The sequence below is a fragment of the Tamandua tetradactyla genome, chromosome 4 (assembly GCF_023851605.1).
Source record: "Tamandua tetradactyla isolate mTamTet1 chromosome 4, mTamTet1.pri, whole genome shotgun sequence".
In the NCBI taxonomy this organism is placed as follows: domain Eukaryota; kingdom Metazoa; phylum Chordata; class Mammalia; order Pilosa; family Myrmecophagidae; genus Tamandua; species Tamandua tetradactyla.
Window position 1 is genome coordinate 80,163,728 of NC_135330.1, and position 12,750 is coordinate 80,176,477.

General features: G+C 36.9%; 1 protein-coding gene across 2 annotated transcripts in view; it reads left to right on the top strand.

Annotated features, from left to right (window-relative positions):
* RAB3GAP2 (RAB3 GTPase activating non-catalytic protein subunit 2) overlaps positions 1 to 12,750 on the top strand; it is a 159,543-nt gene that overhangs the window by 135,338 nt on the left and 11,455 nt on the right. For both annotated transcript variants that reach the window (XM_077157874.1, XM_077157873.1), the window contains exons 24-29: positions 1,738 to 1,966; positions 3,918 to 4,091; positions 4,192 to 4,298; positions 7,106 to 7,172; positions 9,056 to 9,126; positions 11,780 to 11,815. In XM_077157874.1, the coding sequence (XP_077013989.1) occupies positions 1,738 to 1,966; positions 3,918 to 4,091; positions 4,192 to 4,298; positions 7,106 to 7,172; positions 9,056 to 9,126; positions 11,780 to 11,815 (684 nt within the window). The remainder of the gene's footprint in view (positions 1 to 1,737; positions 1,967 to 3,917; positions 4,092 to 4,191; positions 4,299 to 7,105; positions 7,173 to 9,055; positions 9,127 to 11,779; positions 11,816 to 12,750) is intronic.

Here is a 12,750-nt window from a genome sequence, read left to right on the forward strand (position 1 = left end):
AAAAGAGGTCAGGGTTAGACTCTGTTACTTCTAGCTCTGGAATTCTACAGTTTACCTCCCTAAAGGAAGGTAAAATAAAATAGGTTGCTTTTTTTAAACTTCTTTTTAATTGTGTAATATAACATATATACAAAGCAAAGAAAGAAAAAAACAGTAGTTTTCAAAGCACTCTTCAACAGGTAGTTACAGGACAGAGCCCAGAGTTTGTCATGGGCTGCCATACCATTGTCTCAGATTTTTCCTTCTAGCTGCTCCAGAACATTGGAGACTAGAAGGAATATGTATATTTTTTTATCATCACAGTTGACTTTTTTTTTTTCATTTTTGTGAAAAATAACATATATACAAAAAAGGAATTCATTTCAAAGCACATTGCAATAATTAGTTGTAGAACAGATTTCAGAGTTTGGTATGGATTACAATTCCACAATTAAAATTTTTACTTCTAGCTTCTCTAAGATACTGGAGACTAAAAGAAAAATCAATATAATGATTCAGCAGTCATACTCATTTGTTAAATCTTAGCTTCTCTGTATAACTCTGCCATCACCTTTGATCTTTCTCTCAGTCTTTAGGGGTGTTTGGATTATGGCCATTCTAACTTTTCATGTTGGGAAGGGGCTGTTGATAATATGGGATGGGAGATGGAACTGGTTGATGTTCTAGAGAGGCAGGGCCCTCTAGTTTCAGGACTTACCTGGTCCAGGGACCCATCTGGAGGTTGTAGGTTTCTGGAAAGTTATGCTAGTGCATAGAACCTTTGTAGAATCTCATATATTGCCCTAGTTGTTCTTTAGGATTGTCTGGAATGGTTTTGGTTGGGGTTTGGCAACTTATGGTAGGTAGCGGTGTCTAAGTGAAGCTTGCATAAGAGTGACCTCCAGAGTTAATAGGCTGCTTTTGATAATGTTGTTTTGAATGCAAGTGAAAGTTTCCTATTGACTCTTTTTTTGGGTGCATGGTCTGGGAATCAAACCAGGTCTCCTGCATAGAAGGCAAGCATTCTATCACCTATTGACTTTTTAAATTTTATTTTATTATTATTTTTTTGCATGGGCAGGCACCAGTAATTGAACCTGGGTCTCTGGCATGGCAGGCGAGAACTCTGCCACTGCGCCACCATTGCACTGCCCTCCTATTGACTTGACTTTTTACTTTGTGTTTTTCCCTCATCTCTTGAGGACTCAAATTTATTTTAAATGAGTGACATCCGTTATATCTAAAGGTGGATTAGATATTTTTTCTTAGGGGGATGTTACATTGAATTGGATGCAGGTTCACATAAAACTGTTAATTTCGGTAGATTATAGCTAAATTTTATATTACTAGCTTAAGATGTTCACGATGTTGGAGAGTAGAAGAATTTCATGTGCACTTTTTAACTTGGTGAATCATCCTAAGGAGTTACCAGTATGCTCGTTGGCACTGATAGAAAACGCTGTGACCCTCGCCAAGGATGGCCCAGAAAACTTTCTGAAATGTGTGTTGGTTGAAACAGGGCCATTACTGTAAGTCTCTTTTTAATTGGCCGAACTCCATCTAGTGGCCCCTAAGTCTCCAGTCCGCTTGTGGCCCTCAGGTTTCGTCCAGCCACATAGTAATTGTGAAATGCCATCTGTGTGTTGCTTTGTGATGTATACTGATTATCCGTCAACATATATTTTTGCGTTAAAAGCTTATTCAAGTTAAGGTTGATACTGAATCTTTGCTCAATGTCACCGGTGCATTTTCTGTTAGTCTTCCCAGTCAGTTTTGGGTGCTGATTCAGAGGGCCTCACGGATTCCTGGGAGGCCCTTTCTCTTGACACCGAGTACTGGAAGCTCCTGCTGAAACAGCTGGAGGATTGTCTCATCCTTCAGACTCTGCTGCGCAGCACAGTGAGCCCTCGGACCGCCACGGTGTCGGCACTGCAGGCTGAGCCACTTCCGAGGCTTTCTGTCAAAAAACTGCTAGAAGGAGGAAAAGGTAACCTGAAGCTTATTTGAGCATTTGCATTGTATTTTTTTAAATTATTGGTTTGTTTTATAGAAATGGCTGAAAGAATAGGGAAAGAGAAAATACACTCATTAAAAAGAAGCAAGCAATAAACCCTGTCTGTACTCCTTTTCAGTTAATCGTCTCACAGTCTGATCCTGCTGGTTCCCTTCTCAGAAAACCCGAGCTGCTTCCCTTGCCTTGCAAAATACGTTGCAGTTCCTCAAAGAGTGGTAGAGGACTTCAGGGTCCTCCCTTCTGGAGATTTGTGAAAGTGTGAACCAATGCCATGCTTCTCGGAAAATATTTTTTTTGCTTTGGGAAATAGTTATTTTCGTAAATATGCTAACATTGATGGGTTTATTATTTTTAAGTGAATTAATAAGCATAGTTTTTAACTTTTATTACCATAAATATTGATAGCTATAACCCATAAAGCAAAGTTCTTTGGAGCCATTAATAATTTTTAAGCATATAAAGGGGTCTTGAATCTAAAAAAGTTGGAGAACTGCTAGAACAAAATACAGCACCTTGAGTTTGCTCTCTGAGAACTTTTGACTTTGAATACAACCCATTTTTCCTTTTCTTTCTAGCTTGCTCGATTTTAGTTAAAATAAGTATCTGTGTGATTCCCCATATTTGGACCTGAGCTGGTACTCTTCATTCTCCCCTACTCTCCCACTCATAGATATCTAAATCTTATTCATCTTTTCATGACCCAGCTCAAATACTGTCTCCTCCACAAACCTTTTATGATCCACTAACTGCAAGTTTTCTCTTATTCTTCGTAATTTCCACAGAACTTTATACCTCTTCTCTGATGCAGCGCTTTCTATAGTCCTGGAATCATTTGGGCTCCTGTGCATATATACTGCAGGACCACAAGAATCTTAAATTTTGAATTATCTTTGTGTGCTCAGAGTTCTTAGCAGCTCTCTTAGGCATTCTGTTCTTGAATGACTGTATTTCTAGGTTTAAAATATTCAGGTGTTTATAGATTTTTATTTAATTAATTTGCTTTTTCGATTTTTATGACTTGTGACAATTTTTAATTGTCAACTCACTATATTCCATCCTGCCACCTGATAAAAATTCAGGGACACCATTTTAATATTAACCTAAAAATATAATGATAGATATAATTCTGGAATGAGAATTGCTGAGTGATTTAGAAGCCAAACATAAGAAAGTAAATCAGCCAGCACACTGTCCCCATTTATTTCCACATTTAATTGTGAATTTAATGTGAAGTATTCTTTTGTGGAAAGGTTTTTATTTGAATCAAAATAGAAGTTGTTTTAGGGTCATGATCAAGAAAGAGTTTTGGTAAATTGTAGAAGAATATAATTTTTTAAATAATTCATATATCTTGAATGTTTTTCCGCTTGCATTTGTATTGATGACTGACACATGGCTTGTCATCATGTTTTATTGATTAGTTATGGGTTTATTTTGCCCATAAATATTTCATATGGGCAAGCTAGTTGACTATTGATAGTTAAATTATGTTGCTGTAAAAAGCCTAGACAAGTTCTGTGTTAATCAGTGTGTGTTCACTTATATTTTAAATAAAAGTCATTTAAAGATGTGCTCATTCCTTCCTCCTGTGTCTGGTAGAGAATATTTTATATTTGTGAATATAGAAGGTATGTGGTATACAGATTTATACGTGTATGCATTTTTATTTATGTAGTATTTTCTGAGAGTATAGTGATGCCCTTGGATATCAAGTATCCGTCCCACTTGCCCTCATAAGTTAAGCGGTAGGTGGTAACAGTGCAGTAAACCTCATGACTTTTATAGGGGTCGCCTTCAGGCTCAGAACTGAAGGTGGCACTAGATGTCTGCTAAAGAAATGCGGAGCAGTGCAGCACATTGGCTTCCTTTACAAACACTCTTGCTTGTATGTGGCAACTTTCATTTTCTTATCTTCACACTATAGGTGGCATTGCGGACAGTGTAGCCAAGTGGATATTTAAACAAGACTTAAGCCCTGAAGTTCTAAAACTGGCTAGGAAAGAAAGAGATGTAGAAAACCCAGATCAACCAAAAGAAGGTATTAATAGAGCTTTCCTTGAAGCATCAGAGGTGGAGATTGGCTTGGGAACCATACCAGGTAATCCATGGGTGACGAGGAATTTGAAATCTAGAGTGGAGACGTGGCTGGCTTTTCATTAAGGAAAGAATAACACGTTACACATCTCTCTGGCTTTCAGATTTGCTGCCTTTAGCCTACGAGCAGTTTCCTTGCAGCCTTGAGCTAGATGTGCTGCATGCACACTGCTGTTGGGAGTATGTCGTTCAGTGGAATAAAGATCCAGAGGTAAGATTCTTGCTGCCTCTTTCAGGTTAATTCTGCTCTATGCTCATCATATACGTTCGCAGACTGTTTCATCACAGCATATGTTAAACACTGGGTTCATCCCTGTTGGAATAGCTCTGCACAACCTCTGTGCTTGGCCTTTTTCATACATTATCTCTTCTGATCCTCACAGTAAAAAACTTATGAAGTATAGATACTATTTTTATCCCCACTGTTGAGAAGAGAAACTAGGCCTCAGAGAAGTTAATTTCCCTGCCTAAGAGTGCATTGCTAAGAAAGGAGTTGGGGCAGGATTTAAGCACAGTTTCCCTGTAACTGGAGCCAGTGTGCTTTGCGTACTCCCCATGAGGTTGTGGTGATAAATATATATTTCATTTCACTCTGAATTCCTGCATGAGGTAGCAGCTACCTAAAAGGAAATTCTTAGTATTATGGTCATCATGATAAAAGTCAGAGTAAACATCCTGGAGTCTGCCCAGGCTCTGATTGTTCAGGTATGTCTGTACTTATTTGTCACTTCTCTCACATCTGTCTAAGAAGAACATTCAAGAAACCCATGTTGTGTGCAGAGCTGACTATGGTACAGGGCTAGCCTCCTGGTGCCCTCGGCTCTGCTTGAACATCGGTTTCTACACGTTTGATGCCCACCTCTCCCAAGGCTTTCCCAGTCTCCCAGCAGTGTGGAGTGCGGGCCCATGCTTGGAGGCAGGAGACCTGGGTTTAGATCCCAGAGGAATTGCTAGCAGGTTTGTGGTCTGGGCCCAGTCCCTGAATCTCTGGAGCAGTGTGTTGCTCCTCCCACCTTTTTTAATTGAAGGTGCCAGTCTTTCAGGTTGATGCCGGAATGAAGTAGGATATAAAAACGTGTGTTAGCTATTCCTATTTGCCAGTACCGACCTTAGGCCTTCGTAGTCAGGGCTGTGGTGACTTACTTCTCCCAAATCAAAAACGCATTCCTTTATTGTCCTTATAGCAGGTTGCACTTTCAGAGTGCATGTTGTATGATTTTAGTTAGAAAAATGTAACTACTGAACTAATCCATACTAACCATATTTTTCCTTCCTCTCCCCACAAAATGTCTTTAATATGTAATTACTAACAAGTTAAAGGAAGACAGTTAAAAAGTAAGTGCTTCAATGAAAAAAAAGAACTTTGATTAATTAAACTATGTCCAAAATGTGATTTTAGGATAGGGAATCCTCTCAATGCCCTTTAAATTGCCCCCTTTGGTTGGCTACTCTGAAGGCTGGAAGGTAATCACATTTAGACTCTCTAGTCTCAAGAATCAAAGGATCTGTTTCCTACCTGAAAAAAGGAATGTTAGGACTAGAATGAGGACATACTTTTTAAAGTCTGAATGAATGAATTCCAAATTCAGTTCAAAGAAGATGATATTTAAGCAAGAAAACTCCATTTTACAACATTCACTCATAAATCAAAAGTCAGTTTTGCAGAGTGGACACAGAGAGGTTTAAATTCCAGTGCTGCTACTTATTATCTGTGTGATTTTTGAGAATATATCTGAACCTTTGTATCTTAATTTTCTCTTAAATTTAAATGAGAAAAAAAAATGTAGCTGATGAAAGTAACTATCTCAAAGGGTTATAGCAGTTTATAGAGAACATGCATGCATGGTGCCTGATATTTTCATTATTGTTTTCACTGTCCATTATAATACTTGCTTACATTTAAAATAGTGTCTTTTTTTAAATTTTTATTATTTTTTTGCATGGGCAGGCACCGGGAACCAAACCTGGGTCCTCTGGCATGGTAGGCAAGCATTCTTGCCTGCTGAGCCACCGTGGCCTGCCCAAAGTGACTTTTTTTTTTTTTTTTTTTTTTAATATTTGCCTCCTACCAAACCCCTATCCCAACTTTTCCATTTTACGCACTCAACTTTATTAGGCCCCAAATTAATTGCACTTAACTTTGGGGAATTTCAACTAACAACATGTGTTAGCAGAATTGATGTGTTTAATCTGTGCTCTTGGCTACAAAATTATTTAACAAAAATCTTGATTATTTTATCAGTTTTACATGATTATATACATATATTTTTTATTAGAGTAGTGAGTTTATAGAACAATCATGCATAAAATATGGGATTCCCATGTGCCACCTTTTAATTAACACCTTGTGTTGATGTGGTACATTTTGTATTTGGGCTTCAATATGCAAACTTCCTTAACTAGAAAGAGTTGAATTTCAAACATCCCCTTTGATATTTCCTATTTTCCTTCCCTGCTTTATTTTTTCTCCTTAGCGCTCATCATAAATGCCCTATATAATTCACTTATATTTATTTTCTGTCTCCTTCACTAAGTGAGGGCAAAGATTTGGATCTGTTTTGTTCATATTGTATCCCTGGTGCCTCAAATAGGGCCTAGTAGATAATAGATGCTCAATAAATATTGATTGAACGATGAATAAGTAAATGAATGAATGAATTGTATTTGCAAAGAAGCAGACCTTTCACAACTGTGTGAAATTCAGGTATTTGTTGGAGAGATCTGCTGTGTTGTACAAACTACAGTTAGGAGGATATTGAATCCATATGAGAGAATATGTGACCTGGGGGTTTCTAGACATTAATCATTATGTAAGTATCTTCAAGTTAAGGGCTGTTGAAGTTATTTTGTGAAAATTACTTCTCACCTAATAATTTCATGTTCTTATCACCTTCTTAGTAGCTTTATGTAGGGATAACTTTTCTTACAGAGATTTATGTAAGAAGTTTGCATTTGTATTTGAAGTACTACTAAATGATCCTTCGTTTCTTTTCTTTCTTTTCTCTCCCTGTATGTAAGGAAGCACGTTTTTTTGTTAGGTCAATAGAACACTTGAAGCACATTCTTAATGCACATGTTCAGAATGGTAAGTAAAGAGATGTTAAACATCCCTGATTGCATACACAAGAATCTTTAAAATCACATCCCGTTAAATTTTGATTTGATGGTCCTACCATCTAACAGATTACCATGTACTGTAATCTGCAAAGTAGGGGCTGTTTTAAGTACTCGAAAAAATGCTGCCCAGACGGGGGCGGGTGTGGTGCTGTCTACCCTCTGGTCTGCCCGTCAGCTTCCAAGCTGACCTGTGCCTGGGTGTAAGGAAGGGGCATGTTATGAGTGACTCACTGATTTTCCCTTCAGTTCACAGGTAGATAAGGAAAGGGGGGCGGGCTTCTCAGGATTTAATTCCTGATGAAAAATTTAGCTAGCCAAAAGCCTGACTGTATCCTAGATACCCGCTTGTGCTTCTCTTAATAATGTGAATATTTTCCATTGGCTGCCATACCACAGGAATTGCTGTTGTCTCCTTTAAAACATGTTATGAATTCTTGTGGAGAAATTGTGAGCAGGTTGCTGATTGCGTTTAATAGATGAGTTACATTGTTAGAATTAATTGAGTAGATCAGTAGTAGGCTAGTTATTAACCGTAATAAGTGGTGAGACTAGGTGTTGGGCTGTGTAAGAAGAGGTATCGCCTTTATTTCTGTGTGATAAGCTCTAAAGAAACTACTTATTTTTCTTCACCTGTAAGCGTCTCTACTGCCTGTATCACCTGTGCTACCATATTAACAATAGGAAATCAAATTGCAGAAATTATAAAACATCTCATTTTACATAAGGAGAACTTGAAAATGATTTAATTTGTTTAGTCATCCCTTAGAGCTTACCTTCTTCCAAGGGAAAATAAAAGGAGTTAAAGTGACTGGTTTGGAAAATATGGTCTCTAGATAATTCTCTCCTTATTGGTGAAATTATATTACCTATTAATTTCAGGGTGGTAATTCTTAAAGTTAAGTCTTTACCCATGTGTACGCTGAGTAAGCTTCCCGGCTTCTGGACAGTTTTTGAAAGAACTGACTCTTATACAGATGCAATTATATGGGTAATACTAACAGCATGCGAAATGCCCTGTTTATGCTGCCTAATTGACAACTGTTTCAGAAATTTTAGTTTAAATGCTACAACTTACGGATATGTAATTATATATATATAGCCCAGGTTATTTACTTTTTTTTAAATCATGGAATAACATACATATAGAAAAGGTTCTATATTTTGCTTTAGCTTGGGTGGTTACGTGTGAAAAAAATCTATTGGATTTTGGTGTTATTTCTAGCGTTTTAGCTATGATGAATAAAGGTGTTCTCAGTGATCTTGTATATATCTTTTTTAGTTATTTCTGTTGACTGTATGTCCAGCAGAATTTCTGGGTAGTAGGGTAGACACAAACTTAGTTTTAATAGATACTAATGAACCATTTTTGTAGTGGTTTTATCAATTTACTATCCTAGAGTTTCAGTAGATACTAATAAACCATTTTTTGTAGTGGTTTTATCAATTTACTATCCTACCAGCAATGTGTGAGGGTTCCAGTTTTCTCTGCATCCTCACCAGTGCTTGATAATGTCATGGTTTTGTTTTTGTTTCTGTTTTTAAATTTTAGCCTTTCCGGTAGGCATGTAATGATAATCTCATTGTGACTTCATATTTTTCATATAAATAATAGTGCCAGATCTTTTCTTTATACTTAGTGGCCATTTACTACCTTCTTAAGTTGCTCAGTTCTGACCTTTGTTGAAAGTAAAGGTTCATTAACTTTATAAATATTCATAAGATATAAGTAATGATATCTACATATATTTAGCCCAATGGTTTTTATAAGCTTGAGAAAGACAGTACTTTTATATATGTGATGAAAATATGTAAACATGCTATTCATTACTTTAATTTTTACTTGCTGTCAAGGCATTGCATTGATGATGTGGAATACGTTCTTAGTTAAAAGGTTTTCTGCTGCTACATACTTGATGGATAAGGTAAAGTAATTTTTAAATTTCATGTCCTGACTTGTTTATTTGGTTCCCTTAGTTAATTGACTAATATTAAAACGGTTTTTTCACGTTGCGCTTCATTGACTGTTCTTTATTTGATATTACATTTCACCCATGGTCAAATATAACTCCTGGTGCTGGCTGTTGGCATTTTTATGACATGAAGAAGAATCCTAAATCCTTGAAAAGAAAGGAACGTATTCTAAAGTCCTCCTCACCAAAGAGATTAAGACTGGTGTTTGATTGAAGAAGGAATTTGCATTTTATTTCCAATTAAAATGTATAAATGTACATTTCTTCACTGATCGTTGTATGTAGGACCAAGATATTTTCTTTGAATGTCGATCTGCCTGAGTTCTACTTTGTTTTTCTTCATAAAATTTACCCATACATACATGATATATGATTTCCAAATTATTTTTCTTTAAAGTTGTGATGCAGTTTGAGTGCAAAATCTTTTAGATTTTTACAATTCATCCCCTGGTCTTTGTGGTTTTCTTCATATCTCATCCAGCAGGTTATTCTCCTCCATAAAGTTTTTGAAAGCATTCAACACAGGATTCATAGAGCTAACATGACACCCTTTCTCGTTCATATTTATTTCACCAGTTATTTAATTAAATCACACAGTTACAATGATCTGTACCAGCATGAGCAGATCTGAGAACAGACATGACTTAAGCATAGGACTCAGGTGGTGGGAGCAGAAGCTGCAGGGTCACTGGTGAGTGGCCTTAGGTGAAGTGACTGGGGCACTGACCAATATGGCTCACAGGCCAGTCAAAAAGGTGGGTTGATCTGGTGAATTGAATGAGTGGGTATCAGCTAGAACTGCTGCCATAACGACAGCATGTTCTTTTAAATGAACTGTGGTCACCATTCCTAAACCAAGAGTAGCACGGCAACTCAGACCTGATGGAGGCCACGCTGCTCCCCTTGGAACTGCTTTCTTTGAGGGCACTGCCAAATTTTTTCTAGTTAAATCTAACCATTATTTTTCTGTTCCTCTTCTTTCCTACATAATTGTTTTTTTTCTTAATTTCTAACCATTATTTTTCTGTTCCTCTTCTTTTCTACATAATTGTTTTTTTTCTTAATTTGTCCTTTTAGTCATTATGATGCTATTTTCCCATTCTCCTTCACTTCTACTACCCCTCTTTTGAGAGAATGATAACAAAATGTCTTATGTGTATGTTACTATTCACAATTTCACAGCATTTCCAGTCACATTTGATCCTCGCTATAGTTTGGATTTGGGTGAAAACAGTCCTGAATTAGGAAGCAGAAGGCTTATGATCATTTATTCAATTAATGTTTATTATAATATGTCTCTTTTATGTGCCTAGCCAAGTTAGCTGGGGTCTGTGGCTACAGAGGTAAAAGTCACAGTCTTTGTCCTCAAAGAATTCTCCGTCCAAAGACAGATAAATAGACACCAAAGTATTCTTGGAGGACAGAAGAGGAAGTAAATAAGTAAGGTAAAGACTTCTCAGCAGAATTTTGGAGGATGAGTACCTATGAACCAGTAAAAAGCAGAGGAGAAGTGTATTCCAATGAGAAGTCCTGGAAATATGAGGCAGCTTGTTGGGTTAAGAGAACGATAAGTAGTTTAGTATGCCTAGAGCATAGACTATGTGAAGGAGAGGGAAGTGGAACCTGAGACATTGCTTGTGCAAAGTGTGGGGATTTGGGGTTTTATACTATTGATATAACATGTAGACTGCTTAGCATAGGGTCTGACACCTATGGTAAGGGCTTAGTCTGTGGTCACAGTTATTTTGCCTTGAAGACATTGGTACAATTTTAATCAGAGGAATTATATGTTTGGATTTGCATTTTAAAAGATGATTCTGCAGTGTAAAATAGGCTGGAAGTTGGGTGGGCTGAGTTTTGAAGGCTGTAGTGGTAATTTTACCAAGAGGTAAGAGAGTGATAAATCTCATGTACTGGACTCCTTTCTCAGTTGCCACTGTCTCCTCTGAGTTCCTTCCTGTCTTATCGAGTAGATGTTCTGGAAGCAGAACTTTTACTCCCCACTTATTACCCATATAATGTAGACATATAGACTAGAACCTTAGTGTAAGCACTTATTGAATCTAGGAAATTGGTTTATTTTCTGAGCTAGAATATAATTCCTGTCTGCTTTAATTGTTTTTCCTTTTTCCTGTCCATTTACAACTTGAATATGTTTTATCAAGAAGCAGAGCTGTTAGTTAGCTGCTCTTTAAGTTGTAGACTTGAGTACGGCTCTAGGTTTCAAGGCAACATAGTTATTTGATTGTACAAAGTAAGGACTAGAGTTTTAGAGAAGATTTTCTTATTTTACTAGTTTAAAGTATCTAATTTATTTCTGAAAAGGATTATTCCTGAGCCCAATGTATTTTAAAGCCATTGTCTCCTTCCTGGTATGTTTATAAGTTCCATCACAAAATCAATTGTATTGTGTTATAAATGAATAGACCCAACAATTAATTGGTGAAATGTTGCCACATTTATTTGTAGTTACAATAGTTTTACAATCTGGTTGTTTTTTATTTCCTGGATGGTAGTAATGCCTTTAAAAAATTTTTTTTATTTTAGTAATGCCTTTTTATTTAAATGATTAGATATTACAGCATTTTGTGTCCTTTTGCCTTAGGTTGGAAAATCACCAAAGGATAGATTGTGCCGAAGGGTAAGAGAACCCCCTTCACTAGAAGCGTAATTGTTAATCCTGTACTTTCCATAGTATTTTATTAACTGCACAGGTGAACTTTGCCTTTTCCCATTTTGGTGGCATGACAGGAGATAAGAAAAATGAAAAGAGAATACTATATTAAGGAAACTGGTCATGAACTATGGTCACCTTCAGTTTACCTTTCTAGATTGTCAGCATGTTTAAACTGTCTTTTCATTACATATGGTTAACTTTGGACTGTGGACAGAAGGAAAGCATGTTACCAGTGCCACGTATTTTGTGCTGCTAAGATTTGATATTTATCATGTTTCACATGGAAGCATCCAACATCAAATGAAAGCAGATTCATAGGAATCACAAACTTGACCTATCTGTAATAGCCATATAGCCATTATATGAATGGGGCATTAGTCTTAAGTAATATTTCAGCCCATGGATACTGGCCTTGTGTTTGAAGCCAGTGATTATAATAGTGTTAGCTGTTACTCAGAACTTTAAGATGTTCTCATTACAAATATCTTAACAAATGTTGGGACACATGAATCCACAAGTCATAGGCCAAGGGCCCCCAAATCACTATTGAAAAATTCTTCCTTGTATGCCCTTGTATCGCTAGAGTTAAAACTGTATGTATAGACGTATGTATTTGTATAGATACAGATAATGCTGAATTATTTGCTTTGGGGATGTGAAGAATGTACTGGTTGCTGGTTTAAGAAAGAGTACCCAGTACAGTGGTCCCTTAGATGGACCTTTTAAGGGCATTGACTGGAAAGGTCTCTGTCTGCCACATGTGTTTTGTTGTTTGTAGTTCACAAACTTGGAGATGCCAAGAGACTGTTAAACAGAGTTTGGGTTATTCTAGCTTGGTTCAGAGGGTTCAGTTCAGTTCCTAAGAGACCCTTTGAAACCAGACCAGGCTGAATGTTCTT